This window comes from Halichoerus grypus, chromosome 5 (assembly GCF_964656455.1).
Source record: "Halichoerus grypus chromosome 5, mHalGry1.hap1.1, whole genome shotgun sequence".
NCBI classification, from domain to species: Eukaryota; Metazoa; Chordata; class Mammalia; order Carnivora; family Phocidae; genus Halichoerus; species Halichoerus grypus.
In genome coordinates this window covers 173,155,849-173,182,155 of record NC_135716.1, presented here as the reverse complement: position 1 = coordinate 173,182,155, position 26,307 = coordinate 173,155,849, and the positions used below count along the sequence as shown (strand labels likewise).

Sequence of the window (26,307 nt, the reverse complement as noted above, 5' to 3'; positions counted from 1 at the left end):
ACATACAGAATATTTCCACGACTCCAAAAAGTCACCTCATGCCCCTCTGCAGTCACAGCTCCATCTCCGCATCCCTCGCTTCTTGTAACCACTAATATCATTTATCTCTTACAGTTTTCCCTTTTCAGAATGTCCTATAAATGGAAGTATATAGTCTTCTGCGTCTGTCATAATATCCTTTGACGAAATTCTCTTACAACAGAATAAATGAGATACTCATGGGTTGGTGCAAGAGGCAGGGACAGGAGGGTGACTGTATGTGTTGTGTTTTGGGGCAGTCTTGTCAGGTGGACGGACACCAGGGAATGCGCTCATATTTTCTGAGACTCTCTCTTTGTAGGGATGGTCTTAGGGCCAAGAATACTGATTACTGCTTCCGTTGTCCCAGTTTGTTGTCATTAAAGTTTTACTGTTTAGCAGAAGTCATCAAGATCATTTGAATATATAGCATTATGACCCTATTCTTGAAGAAAAATACTCCGTGCCAACTTAGTAACTACAGCCTGCCTTTCCCTCCACTGATAACTGTTTTTTACAGATTTTATTTATTTATTTGAGAGAGAGAGAGAGAGAGTGTATGACGTGTGTGTGGAGGGGAGGAGCAGAGGGAGAGGGACAAGCAGACTCTGCACTGAGTGCAGAGGCTCGATCCCACGACCCCGACATTATGACCTGAGCTGAAATCAAGAGTCGGACGCTTAACTGACTGTGTCACTCAAGCGCCCTGATAACTGTTTTTTAAAGTTTTTTGATTATCTAGGTAGTTCTGGAAGATAATTCTGCATAGTTAAGAATTTTTTTTGCAAATTTCTTTTTTTTTTTTTTTTTAAGATTTTATTTATTTGAGAGAATGAGAGAGAGAGAGCATGAGAGGGGGAAGGGTCAGAGGGAGAAACAGACTCTGCTGAGCAGGGAGCCCGATATCGGACTTGATCCCGGGACTCCAGGATCATGACCTGAGCCGAAGGCAGTCACTTAACTGACTGAGCCACCCAGGCACCCCTGCAAATACATTTCTGTAGTGTTCTTTTTTATGGATTGCTAAACACTGAAAGTATATGTTTTTAAAATAAATGTATTTGCTATATAATGAAACTATGCACTGGATCTCCTCCATCTTCCCACTCCCTTTTGAAATACTTTATAAAATTTAAGAATTGAAACTGCATTGGGGCGCCTGGGTGGCTCAGTCGGTTAAGCGTCTGCCTTCGGCTCAGGTCATGATCCCAGAGTTCTGGGATCGAGCCCCGCGTCGGGCTCCCTGCTTGGCGGGGAGCCTGCTTCTCCCTCTCTCTCTGCCTGCCGCTCTGCCTACTTGTGTTCTCTCTGTCTGTCAAATAAATAAATAAAATCTTTAAAAAAAAAAAAAAAAACTGCATTGGTTGCTACTGTCTGGGGTAAGAGCTCTTGCATGAATAATGAATGAGTAGACTTATACTCACAGCATGGAGATCCTGAAACCTGCATTTTTTTTTTCCTGGTTACAAATGGAGTGTGTGCTTCTGTGAACAGTGTAGACATGCGTAGGGTAGAAAATGAAAGTCCTCTGTAATCTCTTTCCCCGTAAACATCACAGTTAACAATTTGGGTGACTACTCCAGTTATTTTTTCCTATTCATTATGTGTATAGAGTACTATTTAAATACGCACATGCTTGGGCGCCTGGGTGGCTCAGTTGGTTAAGCGACTGCCTTCGGCTCAGGTCATGATCCTGGAGTCCCTGGATCGAGTCCCGCATCGGGCTCCCTGCTCGGCAGGGAGCCTGCTTCTCCCTATGACCCTCACCCCTCTCATGTGCTCTCTCTCTCTCTCTCATTCTCTCTGTCTCAAATAAATAAATAAAAATCTAAAAAAAAAAAAAATAAAAAAAAATAAATACGCACATGCTTTAGGGATAATGTCATTCAAAGATTCTAGTCAACTAGTTTCCTTTTCCACTACTCTTCCTGGGAGATAAATGGTATTTGCTCTATTATGTGTCAAAACCAGACTCTCTGTATTTTGAGACCTAAATATTCCACCTGGAGGAAATTTCCATGGTTCTGACCTTTAGACTTGTGTGGTTCCTGCTTGTTCCATGGGTTTTGCTGTGTTTTAGACCAGTTTGAATTAATGGCAGTATCTTACTACCTATGACTTTCAGTAAAAACAAGAAGGAGGTGCTGATGTTTTGGAATTTTAACAAAGAAACTTTGTTAACTTTGTTGCTGGGCTTTTTAAGGGACAGATTCAGAATTACTTCGGAGTTTCTGTGGAGATGGTGGTTTCTTGGGGGCGTACCCAGGCCAGCCATTAGGGCTTCTGTATGGCACAACTCCAGGGAACACCATTCTTGTCGGGCTGTGCTCGTGGGTATCATTCGCATAGACTGCCTTGGGAGCAGTGCTTACAGCGTTGGGCACCGTGGTAGTACTGCTTGACTATATCTCATTTTGTTTTGAAATTGGTATAAGTGGGAGATTTTTGAGTTTGTTCTTGTTAATGTTTCTTAGTATGCGGTTGATGGAAAATGCTATTTTTAACGATGGGTGGATTTACTGTGAAGTTAATAAAGCATGAGTGTGTGGTCCCTCATTTTTATAGTCCCCTTTCAAGGTCTTAGGAGGGGTTCTAGCAATTTAATTTTGTAATTTTGTATTCTTTTTCTCAAAGAGGGCCCCAGGTTGTTTGAGCTTCAAGCTGAACAAATCTGTCTCTGCCCCTGGGCCTTCCACCCCGGAAAGGGCCTGTGCATGGAGGGGCTGAGGGGTGCAGATGCCTCTGAAACGTAAGCTGCTTTAACTTCCTCGTAAATCTGCTCCAGCTTTTGACTATGTTTTTTTCATGTGAATAGATTTCCGTAGAGTTACATGTTAAGCATATTGAAACCTACATAACATGGGTGGGAGAAAGAGAATTCAGAAGTTGCCTAAGCATTTTTTTTTTTTTTTTTTAAGAGAAAGTCTTTCCTTTATTTTTTTCCCACAAATTAAATCAGAGGCTAAAAACACAGGGCCCAGAGTTCAGGTGTGTAGCACCAAATCTCTCATTGCAGCAGATACTTGTTGGATACCTGTTCTTCCGGCTCAGCCCTCTGGCACATCCAGGCCCATCCCAAATTCGTGTCTGCATAGAGCCTGCTGACTGGGCTTCCTGGACAACCCAGGGGGCGTTTCCTTCCCGCAGTTGACGCCATCCAGATCCTCGCTGGCATCTGTCTCCCCTTCTTTTGCCTGCAGATTCGTGGCACGGAGAAGAGCAGTGTGAGGGAGTTACACATCGCATATCGGTGCGGAGAGCACTATGACAGCGTTCGGAGGCTCAATGACAACTCGGAAGCCCCCGCACACCTCCAGACGGATGTGAGTGAGGCCCCTGTTTCTTCTGTGTTCTCAGCCCTGGAGGGACTGGGTCAAGAGCTGTATGCCCTGGAGCTAAAAACCAGTGATTTTTTTTTAAAAAAAGATTTTATTTATGTATTTGAGAGAGAGAGAGAGTGAGAGCATGAGTGTTGGGGAGGGGCAGAAGGAGAGGGAGAGAGAATCTAAAGCAGACTCTGCGCCGAGTGTGGAGCCTGACCTGGGGCTCGATCCTGCGACCCTGAGATCACAACCTGAGCTGAAACCAAGAGTTGGACACTCAACCGACTGAGCCATGCAGGCACTCCCGAAACCAGTGATGTTTTTATGGAAAGTTGTCTTTAAGGATCTATGGGCTTGCGGCGCCTGGGTGGCTCAGTCGTTAAGCGTCTGCCTTCAGCTCAGGTCATGATCCCAGGGTCCTGGGATCGAGCCCCGCATCGGGCTCCCTGCTCCGTGGGAAGCCTGCTTCTCCCTCTCCCACTCCCCCTGCTTGTGTTCACTCTCTCGCTGTGTCTCTCTCTGTCAAATAAATAAAATATTAAAAAAAAAAAAAAAGAATCTGTGGGCTTGATTTTTAATTTTTTTTTTAGCCTCAGTGAGAGCAATAGATAAAATCGCTTGTCATTCTTTTGCTCTTCCTAATAGCTGATGACTGTGATTACATGAATAGAATTTATATAAAATTCTGAAATTACTTCTGTGTTTTAAAATTAATCCGTGCTTCATATCTGAAGTTTGGAAAGTATAGAAAAAGGGAAGAAAATAACAAGTATACAAAGTCAACCACACGGATGCAGTTTTTGTTATTGTTTTGGTGCTTATCTAGCGGTGTTGCCCGCTTTGTTCAGTTAACATTATTTAATGAGCCTGTTGTCACTTTATTACAAGCTTTCTTTGTAATTTTAAAAAATAAAGTGAAATTGCTCTTCCAAACTGTTCCCCTGCCTGAATGCAACCAGTATTATCGGCGTGTCATAAAATCTCCTCGAGGTACTTCCCACATCAAGCAAGTGTGTGTGTCTGTGTGTATATTCCGCTTCTGCTGTCTTTACCTGCTCTCTGCCCCCGGTGCAGCATCCTGCACGCCCTGGTTTGTACTGTGCTTTTCACGTTGGTCCTAGCTTGGAGTCTCGCTCACAGCGGTCCCTAAGGCCACATAGTGTTCTGTCTGGTGGATGCGCTGTAGTGTGTTTGACCAGTCTGTCTGCTGGCCTTGGAGGCGGTTTTCATGCTTTTGCTCTTAGAAACAACATCTGGTGCCTTACATGTACATCTCACACTCGTGTGAGTGCACCTGTGGGATAGATTCCTAGAAAGTCCTTCCTGCATCAGTGGACATGTGTGTTTATGATCGTGACAGGTCTTGCCAAACTGCCGTCTCTGAGGCTTCACCGGTTCGCACTCCCACTCTAGGCACGTCTCTTCCTGCGTGGTTGCCGGCTCGGCGTGGCGCCGCATTCCCCAGCCTTTGTCAGTGCCGTGGGAAGAACGGTTTTCATTTGTGGTTCTCTTAGTAGTGAGTCTATGCATCTTTTCCTGGGTTTACCACCTATTTGTATTTCCCTTTTTTGTGAGCTGTATTCATTTTCTTTGCCCATTTTCTCTCTCTCTCTCTCTCTCTCTCTTTTTTTTTTTTTAGCGATTTTTCAGGAGCCTTTACATATTAGGGAAATTAGCCCCTGTCGGTGGTGGGATCTGCCAGTTTTTTTTCGCAGTCTGTCCATTTGTCTTTTTATTCTTTCCGCAACAGTCTTTGCTGTGGTGGAGTTTTAGATTTTTATGAGGTTGAATTTATCAAGTTTTTTTACATGTCTTCTGGGTGTTGGGTTATAATTAGGAAGGTCTTTCATAGTCTGAGGTTAAAAAGAAGTCTCCCATACTTTATTTTAGCACTTTTGTGGTTTCATTTTTTCAAAGAAAATTAAATCTTGTCTGTCTTTGGAATTTATATTCCTATAAGTGTGTGAGAGTATGGATCCAACTTTATATTTTTTCTTGTGGTTACCTAGTTGTACCCGAACCATTTATTTATTATGTATCTCTTCTCCACTGATTTAAAATGCCACTTTTTTGGCATATAAAATTCCCATATGTATTTGGGTCTATTTCTAGATGTTGATTCTATTTCACTGGTTTCTCTGTTCATGTGTTCATGTGTTCGTTGTTTTGATTAAATTTTAAAATCTGGTAGAATTTTCACATTACTTTTCTTTCTTTATAATTTCCTTCATATTCTTGATTTTTTTGTTTTATGTATGAATATTAGAATAAGGTTGTCAAGTTAAAAAGAAGTCCTCTTGATTTTGTTTTTATTGGGATCTCATTAAATGAATAGATTAACTTCAGGAAAAAGTAACATCTTTATGGCATTGAGTCTTTCTGGCCAAGAATCTGATAAGCTTTTTTTTTTTTCTGTTTAATTGACTTTTTTGGTGATCCTCAGGAGCATTTACTGCATGTAGATCTTGCACATTTTTTGCAGAGTTTGTTCTTAGGTGTTTTGTGTTTTTGTTTCTATTGTAAGGAAAGGATGTTTCTTTTCTTTGTATTTCCTAGCTGGTTATCATTTGTATATATGAGAGTTGTTAACAAAATGTTAAATATGTGCACACCTAGCTATCCTGCAGAATTCTGTCTTTTTTTAAAATTCAGGTAAAATTCATATAACATAAAATTAACCATTTTAAAGTTTTTTTTGTGTGTTTTAAGTAGGCTAAGTAGGCTCCATGCCCAGCATAGAGCCAATGCAGGGCTTGAACTCAGGACCCTGAGATCAAGACCTGAGCTGAGATCAAGAGTCGGACCCTTAACCGGCTGAGCCACCCAGGTGCCCCCAAATTAACCATTTTGAAGTGTACAATTTAGTATCACTGATACACGCACAAGGCTGTGCAGCTCCTTCCTCCTTCCAGTTCCAAAACATTTTCCTCACCCCGAAAGGAAACCACGTGCCCATGAAGCAGTCATTCCCCATTCCTTTTCTCCCTCAGCCACCACCAGTCTGCTTTGTGTCTGTATGGATTTACCGGTTCTGGACTTTTTATGTAAGTGGGATCATACAGTATGTGGGCTTCTGTGACTGGCTTTTGTCACTTAGCATCATGTTTTCAGGGTTCGTCCATGTTGTAGCAGGCGTCCGTACTTCATTCCTAAGACTGACTAATATTCCGTCGTGTGGATGGAGCCCATTCACTGTCCCTTCATCTGTCGATAGGCTTGTGGGTTATTTCCACTTTAGGGTCTTGTGAATAGTGCTGCTGTGAATATTTGTGTATAGTATTTGAGTCCCTGTCTTCCGTCTTTTGGATACATACCCAGGAGTAGAATTGCTTGGTCATACGTTTAACTTCTTGAGGAACTGCCACACTCTTTCCATAGCAGCTGCGCCCTCTGACCTTGCTATCAGCAGTGTATTCAGGGTTCACTTTCTCCACACTCTTACCAACACTTGTTATATTTCCTTCTTTCTCTTTTAAATTATGGCCATCTTACTAGGTATGAAATGCTATCTCAAGGTTTTGATTTTCATTTCTTTAGTGATTAATGATGTTGAACATCTTTTCATGTGTTTGTTGGCCATTTGCATGTCTTTGGAGAAATGTCTGCTCAAGTCCTTTGGCTGTGTTTTAACTGTGGTATTTATGCTTTTCTTGTTGAATTATAAGAGCTCTTTATATATTTTGGGTACTAGATTCTTGTAAGTATATGATTTGCCAGAATTCTTTTTGTCTGTGGTAGTTTTTTGGTTCTCTTGGTTTTTTTTTTTTTTTTTTTTTTAGGTATAGAATTATATCATCTGCAAATAGTGGTAATCTTTCTTCTTCCTTTTCAATTTCATACTTCTGTTTTTTTGGGGGGGCAGCTAATTGCATTGGCCATTACCTCCAAAACATTGTTAAATAATAATGGTAGTGAACGTGTTTATTGAGCTCCTTTAACGGAAATGAAGCAACATTGTATGGATTTACCATGGTTATTCAACCATACATACACTGTGAAACCTTCAGCTTTCCAGTTCCTCACCACTATTAGTAGTGCTGTGGTGAGCACTTTTACATAAATCCTTTCTATAGTTGACATTATTTGGCATTTATTTCCTTTGGATACATTTTAAAGACTTGATACACGTTGCCAAGTTGTTCGGGTATAATTTTATAATAGATCCCTTTGTATTGTAAGGAATGGACTGCACACTGCTGGATTCCACTTATGCTTTTACATGCAAACAAGTAGGAATTTGTCCTTGCCTATTTCCCATCTCCCTGTGTTAGTAGGAAGTGAAGAGAGAAGGTGATTGAGCAGCCATAAAGGGATGATTTTAGCTATTCTGAAATAAGTTTAGGTCTGAAAGTCCTCATGGATACCAAGTGAACTGCTCTTTGTGTTTTTAGGATTTGGATTGCCAGATTTCCTCGCATATGGTGGTATGCACGTGGTTAGGTGAGGTCAGATGAGGTTAGATGAGTTACGCTCATCTATGACTGTCCAGCTGGGACAGGAACTTCAGCACACCAAAGCTTGCTGATGATCAGATAGGGCCGAGGGACCCAGATGAGGGATATATATGAATGTTTCTTCAAGACAACTTGTCCTGCTGCAGAAGCTCATCAGGGAAGCTTCTGTGACTAAGCTCCCAGCTCCAGAAATCAACTGAGACAAATATGTGCTATTCAAGACAGAAGCATTCATTTCCAGAATGTTGGTATCTAGAAACTACGTAGGAGCTCTAATGCCATTCTTACTGAACAGTTTATCCTATATCTTGGGCCTTTCTTTTTAGGACTTCTGTTGTGGTTCTGGAATCTCCGTGTCTTGGATGAAATTTAGCCTAGTCAGAGCTATTCCCTTAAGATTGCTCCTGGAATCTTTCCCCCATAAATATATGAATGATTTTGAGATTAAGATGTCTTCCTATGTTGAAGATTCTGAACCTAATTTGTGTGTTCCATGATTATTACTCTTTATATTTCCTTTAGTTTCAGATGCTTCATCAAGATGAATCAAATAAAAGGGAAAAGATCAAGACGAAGAGCGTTGACTTTGAGGATGACCTGAGAGATGAAGTAGAAGATGCTGTCCAGAAAGTTTGCAATGCAACTGGATGTTCAGTGAGTATTTCTGTCCTGTGGTAATAACGGTGCATGAGCAAGCATTGCTGGGCCGAGTTTACCTGCCAGTTTCGTAGGCCCAGTCTAGGATGCCCACACCTGATGGGCCAAACAAGGTTTGTGATGTTTGTGGTTCATTAGATCGAGTGAGAAGACCTAATGAGAGTTATTTATTCATTTTTCTCTTGTTTGCTAGACTTTACCCAGTACTGCTCAAAATCCTAAGGAAGTGTGTGGGTTTTTTGTTTTTGTTTTTCTGACTAACATTTACACTAGTAAAAGTGCAGTTGTATAAAGGAATTCATTTATATTAAATGGTTATTTCAGGTAACCAGCCTTATTGAAAATTAAGACATTTTCTAAATGGAGAAGGTCTTGAAACCATGCCCTAATTCTCACCATTACCTCTTCTTGTGTATCAGGTTGTTGACGTAGAGGTAGGTAGAAGAGTATACCCAGTCTTGAAGTGTTCCTTTGTTTCTTGGATAGGATTTTAATTTGATAGTCCAGAACCTGGAAGCTGAAAATTATAATATTGAATCTGCAATAATTGCCATGCTTCAGATGAACCAGGGGAAAAGAAATAGTAAGTCCATGATTGATATTTATACGCTTTCAAAATGGTTGTATTGGTGATTTTCCAAATGTTTATTTTTCATCAAGGCACAGGTAGTGATTATACTGTCATTAATCACTTTCTGCATGCGGGCATGTTTTGCAAGGCCCTAGCCCTGCCTTGGGGAGAAAGATAATCTGGAGTCAAGGGGGGCAGAGGGGAGACAGATGAGGAAACTGGTATAGTTATATGTGCTAGTGTCGGGGAGTACAAGGCACTGGGGGGACACATGGAAAGGCCAACCTAAGCTGGTCTTGGAGGGATGGAGAGTGTCAGGGAAGACTTTATTCTTTTCGAAAGAAGAATCCCTTATAAAACCAAAATGATAACTGAAATAGAATAGAGAGAGAAATAACTGAGTTTTCTAATGGATATACGTAGATGGCTAGCATCCATCAACTGGTGATAAATTAGAATTTTTTTTACTTGAACTGGGTTTAATTCTGTGACTCAGAAGATGGAAAACAAGATATAGAGTCTTACTGTTTTCACAAGTTACTTTTATTTAAAATGATTTCAATACGTATTGACAGATATATGCCAGATACTGTTTCCAGCATTGCAGTTTTCCGTATGTTTGGGTATTTTCTTATCTTCTTTATACATTTGCTGTGCTTTCTCAGAAAGCTGTGAGTAACTTGGTCTTTGTGACGTCGAAACAGCACCATCCAGTGTCCGTGCCATCCAGTATAGTGTGTACTTGACACGCGTGGCTAAGTGAGAGTAAGGAACTGAAGTTTAACTTTTATTTCACTTTAGTTATTTTTAATTTAAATGGCTGCATGTGGCTGGTGGCTGCTGTATTGGACAGTTCAGGTTTGGGGCCTGTTTCCTTTCTGGGTTTTGGGTGCAAATGAAAGATTTCCTCCTAAAAATACGTGTTAAAAGTGGTTTAATAAAACACTCTGCAGGTGGGAAGCCGATGATTAAGCTGATCAGCAGGTTATTTTTGAATTTATTTTCCAGGTATTACCAGTTATCTCCCTCCTTGTGTGCCCCACTGTATTGACTTGATATTAGAATTTTGCTTCAAGGAAACTTGCTCTCCATATGACAGGTGATTTTGGAGTTGTGCACTGTTAGGTTGTGAAACTCTCTTGGGTTCTCAATTTTAATAAAATCCTTTCTTTGGAAGATGCAGAGGAGAACCTCGAGTCCAGCGGCCGAAGTCTGAAGCAGTGTGGCCCTTTGTGGGAGGAGGGCGGCAGCGGCACCAGACTCTTTGGAAATCAGGGCTCAGATGAAGGCAGAGCTGAAAACAATAAAGAGCGGGCAAGCCCTAGTGAAGAAAATAAAGCAAATAAAAACCAGCTCCCAAAGGTACGAAAGATGGGCTCGCAAGGGCAAGTGGTGGGCGGCTGTGCTTCAGTGGCAGGGGTGGGAACTTGGAGCTCATTTTAGTGCGTCATTGTTTTCTGATGTTTTTAAAGTAGTTATTGTAGAAAATACAGGGAGTGCATAAGGGGATATCAAGAAGTAGAATGGGAACCTTGCTTGTCCAATTTTCTATGTGTCAGTGTACACACAGACAGCCTCCCTTTCCTGCCCAGTGTTACTGTGTGTCCAGGTGTTTCCATGTTATTTATTTATTTTTTTAGTATTTATTTATTTGACAGAGACACAGCGAGAGAGGGAACACAAGCAGGGGGAGCGGGAGAGGGAGAAGCGGGCTTCCCGTGGAGCAGGGAGCCCGATGAGAGGCTCGATCCCAGGACCCTGGGATCATGACCTGAGCCGAAGGCAGACGCTTAACGACTGAGCCACCCAGGCACCCCTGGGTGTTTCCATGTTAATCCGTGTTATAAAATCCCCATAAATGCCATCATCTTCATTGAAAAACTTTGTGTATAAATCTTTGTATTTTGCATTATTATTATTATTATTTTATTTTATTTTATTTTTGTGGCTAGAGTCACAGTAAAGGGTATGGATATTTGAATCTTTTTAAGGCTTTTTGGTAAATTGTCAAATGCTTCCCGGTGGGGTTGTCCGTCTCCCTCCCTGCCCCTGACTCCTGCAAGTAGTATATGACACCATTCTTTTTACTGAATTTGGAATTCATTTTAAAGACTTTCACCAAGCAGTTCTGAGCCCCCAATACAGCATAATGTAAAAAGCCACAGGCCAAGGTAAAGATGCAGTAAGCTTCTGAGGATTTTGTTAGGATTACCTGGGGCATTAAATTATGTAGAGACAGGTGTCCTATGGCATGTTTGAGCGTTATCTCTTGCAGGACTGGGGTTAATGTTTCTTAGGTCATTGTGTATTGGATTATGAGGAGAATGGAATTGATTTCGTTTGCTAGCTCAGCAGAGGGGATAGAAATTTAAATGTAAATTTGAGCCATGATGGGAAAGACATCACTTCTGGTCTGTTAGGTGGGTTTTCTCTGTTCTTGCTGAGAAGCAGTCCGTGCCCCCAGATCCGTTGGCCCCGAGTCCCCCTTCGGCAGGAGGCCCCTGAGTCTGCCGCGCGGGCAGCTCACCCAGCGGCCTTTTCTTTCAGGTCACCAACAAACAGAGGCGGGAGCAGCAGCGACTGGAGAAGAAGAAGCGACAGGAGGAGAGGCACCGTCACAAAGCCCTGGAGAGCAGGAGTGGCCACAGGGACAGCAACCGAGGTGAGGCAGATGCGAACGCGCAGGTCACCTTGGTGAAGACCTTTGCCGCTCTCAACATCTGACTCTCTGGCCTTCTGGGAGCTGCGAGAAGCGAATGGAAAATGGAGCGCTGTGTAGCAGGCTCTCCAGTGAGGCTGTCCTCTCACAAAATGACACGCAACCCACAAAACTCACACACAAGCTCACACACTGAGTTCGTCTCCTTCAAGCTGCCTCTGTTTTGCTCAAACTTTAGTTAGCGATGTGTTTTATTTTATGAAAGTTCAGTGAAGCCATTCATGTTCTGTAATTAAAATATCGAGTTCTAGGGTTGGATAGTTAGTTGAGGCAAAACCTTTGAAGTGTGGTTTTATTTGCCTTGAAAAATCAGAGTTCAGTGACCCTGGGATTTTTCCTGAACATTTGGGGTGAGTTTTACCATAATTGTTCATGAAGTAGTTTAGATTAGTTGCTAGAAATTCAGAATGACAAGTTTCCTTTGTTTCTCTTTCATTTTCAAGCAGATATTCACATACAGGATAGTTTATAAACGGTCTTCAACTCAGGAACATGTTTAGATTTAATTTTCTACTAATCCAAGTTAATCAGAAATTAATTCAGGAAGTATTTTTCCCAAAGTAATAGCATATGAGGGTTGCAGCCTGTTGTCAGGGTGGAAATTCAACAGCTACGTTTTTCTCCTTCCTGATTCTGATGCTATTTCAGATGGGATGCGGGTGCTGAGAGTTTGCTTGCGCTCAAGCCGTATGATAAATACGCCTGACTGTTAATTAGGCCTGGACTTTGCTGGAAAAGTGGTAGTGTTGTTGAGGTTTTGGTACTTGTTTCTTAACACGGAGAAGGTGGCATGTTACTGCTTATGATGTAATTCTGGGCTTCTGATCGTATGGAGAGCAGAACCCATAGTTACAAAGGGAGAAATGAAGAGATTCCGGAGTCTTTGTCTAGGGAGAGTCTAAAGAGTTACTTGATTTTGTAGGGGCCTGGAAGGGTCTGGAAGAATAAGGCTTTTCAGGTTCACATTTTAAGTAATTAACTGTATTTTCTTCCTTGCTGTTCTAGACTAAGATGCCTTCAGAGAAGTAGTTTGACCTGTTGCTCAGTTTTCTTAGTGTCGTGAAAATGGAATCCCATAAAATGCTGCATTTCTTTCTTTCTGTTCCAGCCCCGTCTGGGATCTTGATGTTGGAAAAATTCTTCCACACTCTAGCACTTGTCAGTGACTTAGGTTAGACCAATAGGGCAGAAGCCATGGGATGACTCCACAGTTCTGACATGGATTTGGGAGGTGGAGAGAGGTCATTCCTAAGACTGGTAGGTGGGTGTGAACTTTCAACCTGGAACCATGTACGAAGTGGACAGTCGTGGACAGCCTTGGCCTTCTGGGGACCCAGTATTTGGACAAATAAATTCTGCTGATTGAAAAGGTAAATTAGTTACTTCTCCACCTCAGATTTCAAAATTATAACCGTTCCAAGGAGAAGGGAAAACCATAAAAACGTTTTGACTGAATGGATGTACCATTGTCTGGGCTGGCCCTGGATTCATTGAATTGCTTTTATCAGCAGACGATTTGCTTCCTTCAGTTTTAATGATGTGTTTTAATTTTTTGTTCATTGACTTCAGTGACTTTTTATAGTTGAAGCATCTGTAGTTTCTTGGAACTGCTCTCAGGCTGTTGTAGTTTGGGCTTCTTCCTGGTATGGTGCTTTGTAATAGTAGCAGATTTGGAAAGTGCGGAGCATGTTTTCTTTGCACATTGTGGAGTCCTGAGTCGGAGGCTCTAGTACTTAGTCCCTACAGGTGCAGGGTCTCTGTTGCCTTACTGTTTCCAAGGGAGTGAGATCCAGTGCTTAAGGATCAATCATTCTCTTGGCTTTTGGCTCTGGACACTTTCCTGACTGTGGCTGATCTTTTCTGAGTGAACACTCTTTCTTGTCTGTCTGGTAGGGCGAGAGAGCCAGAGACCAGATCCTCTCAAGAAGGTCAAGATTGTGTATCAGAAACTCAGCAGAATTAGGAGTCTGAAATAGCGTAAGGGATACCCCTTGTCAGGAGCAATAGAATTGCTTTATTTACCTGGTTAATGAAGGTGGCCTTGGGCCCTGTTGGGTTTTAGAAGTTTAACTAGAAGCTGCTAAAAAGTTATTAAAGAATATTGGGCAAACTTGTTAACAAATTACCAAATTCTGATAATAGACTTCAGCATTTCTGGGGTAAAATAACAGTGGTTTTAAAAACTAATCCGGCTTCGGTAATTTTCTCTTACTACCATTTCATAGTTTTCCAGTTAAAATTGGTCTGCGTTTAATACATTAATTATTAGGAATGGGGTACACGTACCCAACTTTAGTGATCTCTTCTCGCTTAAGCGTGTGAATTTAGACTTCACTGCCTCAGTCTCACTGAAGTATGAGGTAGATGGGATCCATATACTTAGTTGCCTTGTGGGCATTTGAAAATTGCTTTATTGGCAGCCAGCATGGAGGTCCAGTGAGTTTGGCTCTGGGAGGACTGTTGTCAGTAACTCTTGTCCCCAGTACAGTGACTCACGTGCACTCCATGTTGGGAGGTGTGTCTTGCTTAGCCTCTGTGCTGTGTCTTGGCCGTTAGAGGTTTATGTTACATGGGATTGTCTCGGTAGCTTTTAGTGGGGTCAGGAGAAGGGGGATGGGGCAGTGGTCTGTAGCTGCTTATTAGTCTTATGAACTGTATATAAAGGTTTTATGGATTTTAAAACAAGATTTTTTAAAGGTCAAAATAAATAAAATTTTAGTGGCAACAGCTTTGTACTAGAGAGGTAGCTGTATTGAAACAACCTAGAACCACACCTTCTAAATAACATAGTTGCCATCAGGAGATATTAGGGAGATAGAATGCATATGTATATTTAATTTTTCAGTAGTGTGTACATATGCTTTCTGGAGCAGAGCCTGGTTGAGGGATGGTGGCAGAAAGAAAGATCTTGAATATCAGCTGAGGTGTTGTCTGTAGTTTCTTTTATAAGCTCTGAAAACACTTCCAAACCCATTTTGATCCCGAGGGCTTGTGAAGTGGGGTCTCCCTTGTGGGGTGGCTCGAGTGGGCGTCACAGGAACCTTCGAGGAGGTCATCGGTAGTGCCCTGCCTCGGCTCCCTGGGGTTTACAATGTGAAATGACGCGGCCCTGGGGGAGGAGGGCCGTGCGATGTCGGGGAGGGCTGCTCACTTGTTAGGTAGGTAGGCATCCGACGGACTTCGGCACTGAACTGTCCTCGTGGTGAGTCCCTGTCGTCAATGTGCAATTTCTCTCATTCTGAGAAACTTTAGACTCTGCCTGGGTTTTACTGGGTCAACATAGAATGCTGTCAGTTTACCTCTGTGAAATGGTCAGCTCGAATGTGCAGTCGGGTACTGGAAACTGGGATTTCTAGTCCACGCTGACTGACAGTCTCCCTGAATAAAGGGATGAAAATGGAGCGCTTGGTCTCCGTGGGTCACATCTGGGGCCCTCTCTGACTCCCGTTTCAGGCAGACACGTGGCTCTTCACCTTTTTACCTTTTTACCTTTTTACCTCAAGGCTCCGTCTGTCTGTACCAAATGTCTAGCTTCAGAGTCTGCTGCTGCTTTCCCGTTTGGTCATTTTCACTCTTCACCATTCGTTCACCTCCGCTTTCAGAACAGGCGTTGCTAAAACTCTGGGGCCTTCCGACAGTTGTTCTGAGGTGATTTAATAATGGCACTTTTTTTACAAGGTGTGTTTTCCTGACTCTAAAGCAGATTGTGTTTTTCCGCTGATGTTGAAGCGAAGATCTTCTAGATGGCATGTTTAGGGAAGTCTTCTGCCGTCACATATTAGAGGGGGAGTGGGTAACTGGTGTGAAGTGGAGATGGTGACCCCCTCAGTCCCAAAGTGCTTGCATGGCTTGTAAGCTCCCCGGGGAGGAGCTGGGCCTGCGGGCGGCCTGGCCCTGCGCAGGCCCCAGGTGATGCTCCCGGTGACCTCGGGCTCTTAGCCATGTCTTCTAAGCTTACTAGTCTCTCTCTCCTAGTTAGGGGTGCTTTGTAGCTTGGTTAAAATGGTTAACATCCTTGCGAAGTTACTGGAGAAGGGGCTGCAGTCATGAAGAATGTTTCTGGAGAGCACGACCTTCTGCGCGGTGGCTCTATTTTCAGCAGGGCAGCCCTGAGCTCCAGAACGGCTGCCACTCCCTGGGCCGGTCGTCAGGCGGGCGATGATCCCTGGACCAAGCGTCTGAGGGCTGCCCCCACCCCTGCGCATGTCAGCAGCCAGCAGGTCACCGTGGCCAGCCGTTGGGGACAATCACTGGAGCTCAGTCAGAAAACTCACTGTGGTTGGGCCCCTGGCAGGTCCCTGGACCAAAACTTGAAGAACTGGTGTGGGAGTGCCAACGTCTTCCCACCCTCGTTCATTTTCCACGGCGGGAAGGGCCGTCGGCCTCCCCGGCCACCCTTCCAGCAAGCTCCAGAGACACCGAGCTCAGTGAGAAGGAAGGAAGGAGCCGGGAGTTAGACTTGAGCCCTGCATGTTCTTCTTGCTGACACAGATGTGCGGGTGGGCGTGAACCCCTTGGGGAAGAGGGCAGGTGTGTCTGTGGGGAGCACGGGCCTTCGCAGGCTCAGGAACCTTCTCTTTTTTCTAATTGCACTATACTTGTTCTAGCTTCAGTCTGGAGATATTTAAGACCTCCATGGGGTCACGATCCATAGACTTAGCAAGTCTTGCCTTATCTCTGGAGCTCGACGCTGAGAAATGTGGCCATTGTCTGATGTCCATAGTTCATTTCCTCTCGGTGGTTTCTTTTCACAGATTGTGTTCATCTGAACCATTTTATTTTTTACTTACCAAAGTACTGTACTTGGCTACTTGCAGTGTTTTCAAAACCAAATGTTTCTTTTTTTTGTGTTTTTAATCTTCCATACTTGGTGCAATAGAAGCTGCAAAGATGTGCCACTTTATCTATGAAATGGAGTTTTGTATACCAATAAATTCTCGTTTAAAGACAAAGAATGCTTCACGTTGTTTTTGCCATTGCGACCACCATTCGAGTGCATGAGACCGAGAGAGCCTGCCAGCAAGTGGCCTTTTTAGAGGTCTTTCCGTGGAAGGCAGGAGGCTGCGGTCACCTGCGGTCTCACTGGGCTCGAGGTTGCTGATGAGCTTTGGTATGGTGCAGCTGGGCGCCACCACCGCGCCCTTAAGGACGGGACGCTGAAGATTCTGCTGATACCTGGGAACATCTCTGAGAATTTGGAGTTGTCTCAATATGGAGCAGCTGTCTGTTGGCTGCCACCTGGGGGTTTCTCCAGAACCCTGAGGGTCGGTTTGACCCCATTCTAGGAGGAGGTACAGCCCTCCAGACACGCGTGGACAGCTGTGACCGGAGCGCAAACACCTGGAGAGGTCCTCAGGAGGGGACAGGGCAGGGAGAAGGGCAGCCGCAGGAAACCAGTAGGTAGGGAAGTCCTCAGTGCTCACAGGGCCCAGCCCACATGAGGGCTCTGGCCCGTCCTGAGGTCAAGGCCGGTGCGGTCTCACTGGGCCTTGCCACGTCCTTGGGATTTTGGCCTCGAGACTCCCACTCTCTCGTTCTAATTTTGTACTCACCAAGCAGCCTTTGAATTGGCTCCACAGTACCTTGCTACCAGAAGGTATCCAGGACCACCCTGCATGAAAGAAAATGTGCCTACTGGCAAGGACGTTTCCCCTTGGTCACCATCCTCCTCATGTGGTTTTCACCTCAGTCCATGACTGAGAGACTACGTGCACGTTCCTGAGCCCGCGAGGCCTGGGGTCTGGACCCTGCCAACCCAACCGAGAATCTTTCTGGAAGATCCTACTAGAATCAAAATGATGTCCCAATTCAGGTGCTCCCTCAGCTGGAAACCTTCCCTGGCCTCCATTCCATCCTCCCGTGATTCACTGGGACCAGGGCGCCACCTGCTACCTCGGGCGGGAGTCAAGGGGCTTCCTGCCAGGGCCCAGGTGACCGGTGAGGTCCTGTCTGTGAGGCGGGCTGAGCCTGTGAGGACGAGAAGTGTTCTCAGGCCCAGTAGGGAATGATCAGAGTACACTAAGTTCACTGTTTACATTCTCCTCCATGCTGTACAGCACAGCTGACTCGGGGTGAATGACAATAGGGTGCCAAAGATTGAAATAGCACAGGGGGAAAGTGGCTGATCTGTGTCCCTTTTTGATAACTTCATGGTTGCCTAGGAGAAAGCTGGGTTGGAAACCCAGGTTTCAAGTTTGCCCTTTAGCAGACACCCCACGAGCCCTTACCTGCCCCGCCCAGTGCACGGAAGGTGTATGTGTGCCTTGAGATACAATAAAAACTTGTCATAGGATGCTCTGCGCCAGTGTGGGGTTTGGCTGGGCTCTTGGTCAATGTGGGCACTCAGATCCTAGGGATTCAGCGATTGAGAACTTGTTTGGTTGTAAAGGATCATGATTTAGAACTTGTTTGTTGGTAAGGGGCCGAGACCAATCCTGTCACTTCATAGGTTCTGGCTTGGCAGAAGGAAAACTTTCCCACCTTGGAGAAACTTGTCTGAACCTCCCTATGGCAGAGGGACTTAGGTACCTCAAGGTACTCCGTTTTTATTAAATTTATCCACCCATCCAAGTATCTTAAGAGTCCATCCCACATTTACTGAACCTGTGTGGTCCAGCAGTTCTTATTTCTGGGCATAGAATCAGACATGGACCCTGTCCTCCAAGTTTCCAGGAATGAAAGAGGACACACACACGATGTAAAAAGAGGTACTATGCTAGGAGGGCCGTGAACTCAGAGGGAAATCAAGGAAGCCTTGGTGGAGGAAGCGACATTTGGCCTGGGCTGAAAGGGGAGAGAGGGAGGCCCTAGAGGGGGGTGTCCCATGTGTCGAGGACAGAGTTTATTAAGGATATACAGTTTGGGGAAAGACTGGGTACTTCTTTTTTTTTAAAGATTTTATTTATTTGAGAGAGAGCGAGAGCGATAGAATGCGCAGGGGAAGGGAAGGAGCAGAGGCAGAGGGAGAAACAGACTCCCCTCTGATCAGGGAGCTCAGTGTGGGACTCGATCCCGAGATTCCGGGATCATGACCTGAGCCAAAGGCAGACACTTAACTGAGCCACCCAGGTGCCCAGACCGGGCACTACTTCAAACACGTGTCCTGTGGCTTTTGCTACCAGAAGACCAATGCTGTGCTTGCCGAGCGAATCCCCGAGATGAGGCGGACTTTGCCCATCCTGACTGCTGGGCAGTGTCAGGAGTTGACCACTGGGTGCATCTTGACTTTGGAGCTCCGCACGGGTCGCAGCCCTCCAGGAATGGAGCTGCGCATGCTCTCTCCAGCCAGGTGTGCTGCATTTCCTACGTGGGACCTTCTCTCGGGGCACTGACGGTGAATGATTTTCAAACCTGTCCGCTTAAGATCAATGAGCACTCAGAGTAGTGAGCTCAGGGGCTCTTCGAATAAATGAGCGTAGGATTTATCCTATGCATGATGCCACTTCCCTAAAATAATTCCGATTATCCTGTGTCTGTGGATTCAACTGACCAGATATTTATCTGGCGTGTACTGTGATGGGTGCTATAGGGGAGGCAAAAATACATAGAGCGGCCTGGCCGAGATGGAGTTTCCAAAATGCTCCAGGCACTCTGAACGCGTTGTCTCACTTGAAACCTTTCAACCACCCTGTGAGGCTGGGGATTCTATCCCCATTTTACATACAAGGGAATACATAACTGGCCCAAGATCACAGATTGACAGCAGGATTTGAATCTATGGCAGTTCTGCCTCCACCGCATAGGAACCCCAAACAAGGACCCCAATGACGGGGCGTAAGTGGACCAGGAAAGGTATAAACACATTGTCTGGCAGTTCAGAGGAGAGTGAGATCTCCAGCTGGAAAAGCATCATGGAAAAGGTGGCATTTGAGATGCGCCTCCAGTGTGCGGATTTTCACATGTGAACAGGGAAGCTTCCAGGCTGAAGGCAGCTCTGGACAGAAGTGTAAATGCTGGAAGGCAGTGGGCGGGGGCAGGTTCTGGGACCGGTGGTGGTGGTGGGGGGGTATAAAGAAATATATATGGCTGGATCACCGAAGCTGGAAAAGCAGATGACACCAAGCTTGAACGCCAGGGGTTGGTGGCCAATGGGAGCTACTGATGGTTCAGGGGCAGAGGAGGGAGCAACGTGATGGAAATCAAACTGGGGAAAGATGAAGCCGGCCTTAGTGGTCAGGATGGTGACCGGCTGGAAGAGGGAGGTCCTGATGATGTAGTCTTGCTCTGGGAAAGCACTAGTATAGAATAATGTGTCCGTCTGCTGTTTGGCCACATCTGATGTGTCTCTATCTCCGGCATCATTCAGCTAGGGACCCCAGACAGAGGTCTGTGAAATCCTAATCAGAAACTCCAATGTGCTTTGATTTCTAATCACTTACTCAGCAAGTTACTTGATCAAACATTTCGTTAATAGCTTTTGTTGGGGGTTAAGGGGGAACAAAGCAAATCAATCCAAATCGTGCCATCAAAATTGGAGAGGCAATCTATGAGCATTCGGGTAACGGAGTCCCATCCCCAGCCTTGAGGTAGCCCCCAGGCCTCATGCATCCCTTCGTTCATTCAGTGAATTAATAAACAGAAAGCACTTAGAACAGTGCCTGCTAAATGTCAAGACTTGATAAAGTGTCAGCTATCATTATGGCTGTCGTTCATTCACAGAACACGAACGCTTACTAGGTGCTAGGCATTGTTCTGTACTTTCACAAACGCTAACTGATTGACACCTTGCCACAACCAGCCTGCCCGGGAAGCGTCCTTGTTCCATTTGGCCCCATGTCAGGGCTTTTGGGATTTTAATGGGCACGCAAATCACCCAGGCGGTGGGAAGGGTGGTGGTGGGGTCTTGTTAACCTACAGGTTCTGCCTCTGCGGGCCTGGGGTCAGCTCCGAGATCTGCATCTCTAACAAGCTCCCCGAGGATGCAGCTGCTCGTGTCCACGGGCTACACAGAGAGCAGCAGGTCTGGAACAGAGGCCACTGTTGCTGACTGGCTGAGCAGGGAGGTCTTGACCTGGAAACTGTGACCTCAAGTTCAGGGATTTTTCAGCCCTTTCCGCACGTCTGCTGCTGGCAGTCAAGTGTGTGTATCCCAGACACATACACGAGATTCAGACCCATTGATTCATTCACCGAACATTTATTGATCACTGGGAAAACAGGCTGCACCACGTTTAGTTCGTAAGTTCCAGTTTCCACTCTGCCGGATGCCACACACCTGTCGGGTGAGCAGGTGCCTGTCCCATTGCTGCCTTAAACGTCCATAGCTCCCAGATCATAACCTCTCTCCAGCTCCCCAAGCCCGTTCCCTCTTCCTGTGCGGCTCACTTATGCGACGGCATCTGTCACTCTGAGATGTTTGTAAGGGCTCCGTGGTTATTTCTCAGCATATTTATTATTGGCAATGCCAAGGGACTGATTTCACAAGCCCGGAAGCTACTTTGCCCCCCCCCCCCCCCATGAAGGGAAATCCAGGTACAAGCTGAATTTAGGTTTCCTCCTCACAGCCTAAACCAAGTGGACACCAGAGGGCGCCTCAGGACCACGCTTCCCAACAAATGCGCTTGCTCGCTTCCCCAATCCCAGTGTTGCCCTAAGACTCTTTACCAAACATCAGCATCATTCACAGCGGCAAGGGGGGGCTCATCCGCTCCCTACTTTGTTTTTGCTAACATAGAACTTCTTTACCTTTCAAAGTTTATGATGATCATCCCTTTGATTTCTTCTCGGCTCTTTCCTGCCCTCAAAGTCCTGAAAGCTGCACACACGCCATGAAAAGGACAAAGGGCGTGAACATTTATTGCGGGTCTGCTGTGAGCTTTGTCCCCTCCATGTAGTACCTTTCCCCATGCTTGTCTCATTGAATGGGCTCATTCCCATCGGGGCAGATTTTATCCGCATACTGTAGATAGAGAGTGGAGATAATTCTGTCCATAGTTAGAAGTAGAATCTGCTAAAGTACATTGCTTCCAGGATAGTCTGTATCCCACTTGGGAGGAATCCTTCAGTGCTTTGAATTCTTCGTGGCTCCAGAGTTAGATGCTGGAGGCTGACGTCTGTCCTCTTCCCCTCCCCGTATCAGGAGCCTGACCCGGCTTGGGAACGCTCGCAGTGGACCTTCTCTGGGCACTCTGGGCTGTCCAAGATGACAGCCATACATGGCCGTGCGGAGTGTCACTGGTTGATACCAACTCATGAAGAAACACAGGCACACTGGTTGGGAGTGAGGACACCCTTGCAGGTAGAACTTCCCCTCTCCGACCTCTGGCCGCCTCTGTCAAAGGAGGGATTTGGATACAATGATTCTAGGGCTTCTTTTCACACTTAGCCAGTCTGCTAATGGGGAGGGATTTGAGGCCTGATGACATGGCGGGGACAATATTTTTAGATTGGTATTTTTCATGCTTCTCACATGACACCATATGGCCAGATATATTCCTTCTGGAGATCGCCATTATTGTCTTGCATAAGATTGTAGAATGTTAGAAAAAGAGAATCACAAAAACTTACTATAAGGGGAGATGGAAAGGACAGAATGTTAGAATCACCCGCAGGGGTCACCGTGTCACATTGGTTCCTGCCGGATCCCCAGTGCTTAGCATGTTGCCGGCACATGGTAGAGACTCAAAAAAAAGTGAATGAATAAAACTGCAGACTAATGAAATCCTATAATGATAGAATCTGAGGATCAGAGAATATTAGAATTATGGGACAACATTATTCACTTATTCAGAAGAGGGAACGGAGATCTCAGGGCTGGGTTATAGAATCTTCTGGGTGCTAAAGGGTCCCTTGGCTCTTCCTAGGGGGACCAGTGACGGTCCAGGCCACAGTCTGGGAGCTCTCAGGGAGGGATGGGTGTGCGGGAAAGGAATTTTCTGTGGGGAGGGCCTTTGGTGTCAGTGCTGCCCAGGCCTAGGGCCGCAGGAGGCGGGGCGCAGGGCGGAGGTGGGGCCCGGCCCTAGCAGGGCGGCGTGGGGCCGCTGCACAGCTTTTTGGGGTAATGGACGAAGTTGCGGTTGTAGGTGCCCAAGTTGCGGCGGAAGCAGAGGGCGGCCGTCCGGTCACACTCGCAGGTCTGACGTTGGCAGGCGGTCCTGCCGGCTGATGGGAAAAGGTGAGTCAGGGACCCAGTGGCTTGGGCTTCCCGCTCTCTGGGGGGTCCACGTTCTCTGTCCCATTCTGCTGGAAGCCCACAGCCGCGGGGACGTTTCAGGTGTGGGTGAGAGATGGGGGGCAGGACGCTGGGAAGCTGGGGGAAATCTGTCCTAGCTGTTCTTCCTTCCTCTCCCAAGCTCACGCAAACCCCCCCGTCCCCCGCCCCCAGGCCCTCTGGCTGGCCCGAGACCATGTGGTTCTCTAACGCACCTGCTCCAGCCCCGGGATGGATTTCTAGACAACCCCTTCCCCATGGGAGGCATGGCTGGTGGTGGAGTGTGGCCAGCAAGCTGACAGGGGAGCAAGAATGACACCAACGCAGTCCCAGGTGGCCTGTGGGCCCCGGAGCAGCCTGGGCCCAGACTGGAGCCTGCTGGGACCGAAGCTGGGGGCCTGCTCGGGCCCTGGGCCTGTCTCCACCCGAGGGGACAGAGCCCGTTTTCGTGGCATTTATCTTGGGGCCCCTCTCTATGTGTGTGCTCACACCCGGCCTGGGATCAGAGCGGGCTTCGGCTCTGCAGGCACCGGGGCCTCAGAGCCTCCCCTTCTCCCCACCCCCTCTGTCTGCCCTCAGTGGCCCTGGCTACTCTCTGTCCCCAAGAACACATCTCACAGAAATGTCCAGGGATCCTCATTTTCCCCTCAAAGGTCAGCCTCCACGTCCCACCAGGGTTCTGCCCACATCTGCTATTCCAGCAAAACTCAGGGGTTTATCAGCCACATCGGTTCTTTTGGGTGGTTCTTGCTAGGAGCTGGATTAAGCCAGGGAGTGAGTGTGATTGGCTCCCTTTTATAGAGGAAGAAACAGAAGCTTTTGAGAGGTTACATCTCTTGCCCAAAGTCACCCAGCGGGGAGAAGGTGAAGCCCTGAGGCTCTGACCCTATTATCCTGACACCTCTCCTCAATCATCCCCTCAGTGCCATCCCGGACAGGTGCCTTCACCTCAGGGCCATCCCTTGCATAAACCTCTACGGATGGGGAGCTCACTACCTGTCAAAGCTGCCTTGCTGAGTAGATAGATAGCTGCAGGGGCAAGAGACCAGCTAAATTTGCCTTTGGTGGCTCCGCCCCCTCCCCCAGGACAGATCTTAGTGATCTGAGCTGTCTTCCTTGACCCTCCTGGGTTCTTCTGCCGCCCCCTCACTCGGCACCGCCCTCCCTCCAGGCTGCTCCTGGCTTTGGAGCGGGGAGGCCTGGTGCTCTGATTTGGGCTCCCTCCACAGGGCCTGTCTGCATGGAGCCCTCCACACTGTCACTTGGTCCAGGCCGCTTCCCTGGGGCTGGGGACGAGGAAAACTAATTGGTCCAAGTGGGCATTGGATCTGGCAAAGCTGAGCAAATAGGTCCAGCCTGACAGCCTCCCTGGGGGGGAGTCAGCCTTTGGCAGTGGGGTCTGCTGTCCCAAATCATAGCTCCAGCTCTGTCTGGCACTGTGCCCTCGAGGCTCTGTCCTGGGGACCTTGCTGCCCAGGCCCTGGAGAGGGCGTGTGGGTACAGCCCCTCTGGGCCTGGCTCAGCTCTGCCCCCTTTGCGCCTCCTTCCCAGAGGCTGGAGCTGGCTGGGCCTCTGGTGGGGCGAAGCACCTGCAGCCAGGGCAGGAGCCCACGGGTCCTGGGATCTTTAGACTGGGTGCCAGGCGAGCATCTGGGTGGATGGCCAATCCTCTACAGTGCCGTGATGATGGAAGACCCACCTCACCCATCTCTCTAGCCCAGGGTCCGGCCCTGATGAGGAACCAGGGGCCGCCATCAGGAGGGGGGGTCCTGTCTGAAGCTGCCCCCCGCCCCCCGGACCCACCCCGGTGTCTGGGGCGCTCCAGAGCTGTTCACTTACCACAGAAGACGTTGTGCCTGCTGGCAGAGAAGAGATACCTCTCCAGTTTGGGTTCACAGCCCAGCTTCTCCAGGCGCCCATAGCAGCAGTCGTGGGCATGGCAGCACCTGGAAGGGTCACGGGCAACCTGGAGGGGCCTGTGAGCCAGGCTGGGCTGGACCAGGGGCTGCCGGGGGGTGGCGGAGGCGCAGGCTCAAAGGGGCTCAGAGGAGCGGTCAGCCTCCACTTGCCAGGTGTCCCGGCTCCTCCCCGCCCCGGGAGCTCCCGCCGCGGGCCGCCCGCTCACCAGTCGGTCTGGTCCACCGGCCAGTGGGCGCCGCCGATGCCACAGTGACAGCCGTAGTCATTGTACTGCAGGGCCAGCTTCCCCGTCACCCTCTCGATCATCACCCCGAACTGGACCAGGTTCCCGCCGGCCAGGGCCACTGCGGGCAGCGGGGGCAGAGGCCAGCAGACCGGTCAGGGCCCTGCCCTCTGCGGACCACTTCCCCCGTGTCCCCTCCAAGTCTGCGTCCAGACACCTCCCCGACTGTCCGGCCCACCTCACCAAGCACCCTGCTCCCAATAACAGTGATGTAATCAGTAATAATATCCCCACGCTGTCCATCGTGCTCACCCCATCGGGACACCGCACCCAGTGCCCCTCCCACCCACCTCCCTCCTCTCCAGAATACCACCCACTCATCCTCCTGCTTGCCCCCCACTGCGCCCCAAATGTCTCCCAGGGGGTCCTGATCATTTCCCCAGGCGTTAGCTCCATGCCCCCAGAGCACTCTGTCCCCACCAAGTCCCATCAGATGCCACTGGATCGGCTTCATGACCACCAGGGCTTCCCCGAATGCCTCCAGATCCTGCTGATACAGCAACAGGGGGCAGGTTGGAGCCAAAAATGGAAGGTAATGGGGAGGGGGTGGAGCGCAGGTGGCAGGAGCCTCGTGTGTGCTATCTTGGGTCCCCACCAGCCCCTTTCCTGTGCCCTCCCAGGCCACCCGGGCTGCATTCCCCCTACCCCCACCCCTCCCTTCTTCCCTGGCCAGTGCTACCTCGGGCACAACTGGCCTCGAGATGACCCCCCACACCTTCCCTAGAGCCTGGTTCCAGGACCTCCGGGGAGCTCTCGGTTCCCAGCCGGGGAGGAGGTCACTTACCCAGGAGGCAAAGGAAGGTCAGAAGAGGGGGAGGCTTCATCCTGAGGGGAGGGGAGGTGAGCGGGGGCAGAGGAGCTGAGCTGTAGGAGAAGGAAGTGAGTGGGGTGCCTCTGATCTCAGGGCACCTCCCCAATTAGTTAAATACTGGGTCCTTGTCCACTCCCCATCATTAACCCCCAAATGCCCAGTGATGCAACTATACTTCCCAGTCTTTGGTCAAGTTCCCAGGGGAGGGGCCAGCGTGGGGCCCATGGACTTGGTTTCCAGGCAGTTTTCGGGGAGCAATCCGTGGCTCTCTCTTTTCCCTGCTTCTCCCTTCACCTACCCTTTCCAAAAATCATGGTGCTCGCTCCTGCTGGCTGGGCTGTGAGCCAGGGGCTGTACCAAGGGCTTTTCATTCTTGGCATCTTTTCCTCATCCCCATTTTAG

At 47.6% G+C, this 26,307-nt stretch overlaps 2 protein-coding genes across 2 annotated transcripts in view; one reads left to right on the top strand and one right to left on the bottom strand.

Moving 5' to 3' along the window:
- OTUD3 (OTU deubiquitinase 3) overlaps nt 1–16,552 on the top strand; it is a 30,513-nt gene extending 13,961 nt beyond the window's left edge. The window contains exons 4-8 of the mRNA XM_036115577.2: nt 3,219–3,341; nt 8,318–8,449; nt 8,939–9,035; nt 10,201–10,385; nt 11,571–16,552. Coding sequence (XP_035971470.1) covers nt 3,219–3,341; nt 8,318–8,449; nt 8,939–9,035; nt 10,201–10,385; nt 11,571–11,747 — 714 coding nt within the window. The 3' untranslated portion in view covers nt 11,748–16,552. The remainder of the gene's footprint in view (nt 1–3,218; nt 3,342–8,317; nt 8,450–8,938; nt 9,036–10,200; nt 10,386–11,570) is intronic.
- Nucleotides 16,553–22,699: 6,147 nt separating this feature from the next.
- On the bottom strand, nt 22,700–25,918 carry LOC118550455 (group IIE secretory phospholipase A2-like). Its single transcript, XM_036115578.2, has 4 exons — nt 25,879–25,918; nt 25,017–25,155; nt 24,731–24,837; nt 22,700–22,842 (listed from the first exon to the last, which is right to left on the bottom strand). Exons 1-4 carry the CDS (start codon nt 25,916–25,918, stop codon nt 22,700–22,702), a joined length of 429 nt encoding a protein of 142 aa, XP_035971471.1.
- Nucleotides 25,919–26,307: the final 389 nt, after the last annotated feature.

Excerpts from the sequence above, each read along its gene's own strand:
- LOC118550455 (XM_036115578.2), bottom strand. The coding sequence starts at position 25,918 with ATGAAGCCTCCCCCTCTTCTGACCTTCCTTTGCCTCCTGG. Across the intron at positions 25,156-25,878 it reads GACCTTCCTTTGCCTCCTGG|TGGCCCTGGCCGGCGGGAAC; the intron begins GTAAGTGACCTC and ends CGCTGCCCGCAG. Across the intron at positions 22,843-24,730 it reads CAGGCACAACGTCTTCTGTG|CCGGCAGGACCGCCTGCCAA; the intron begins GTAAGTGAACAG and ends TTTTCCCATCAG.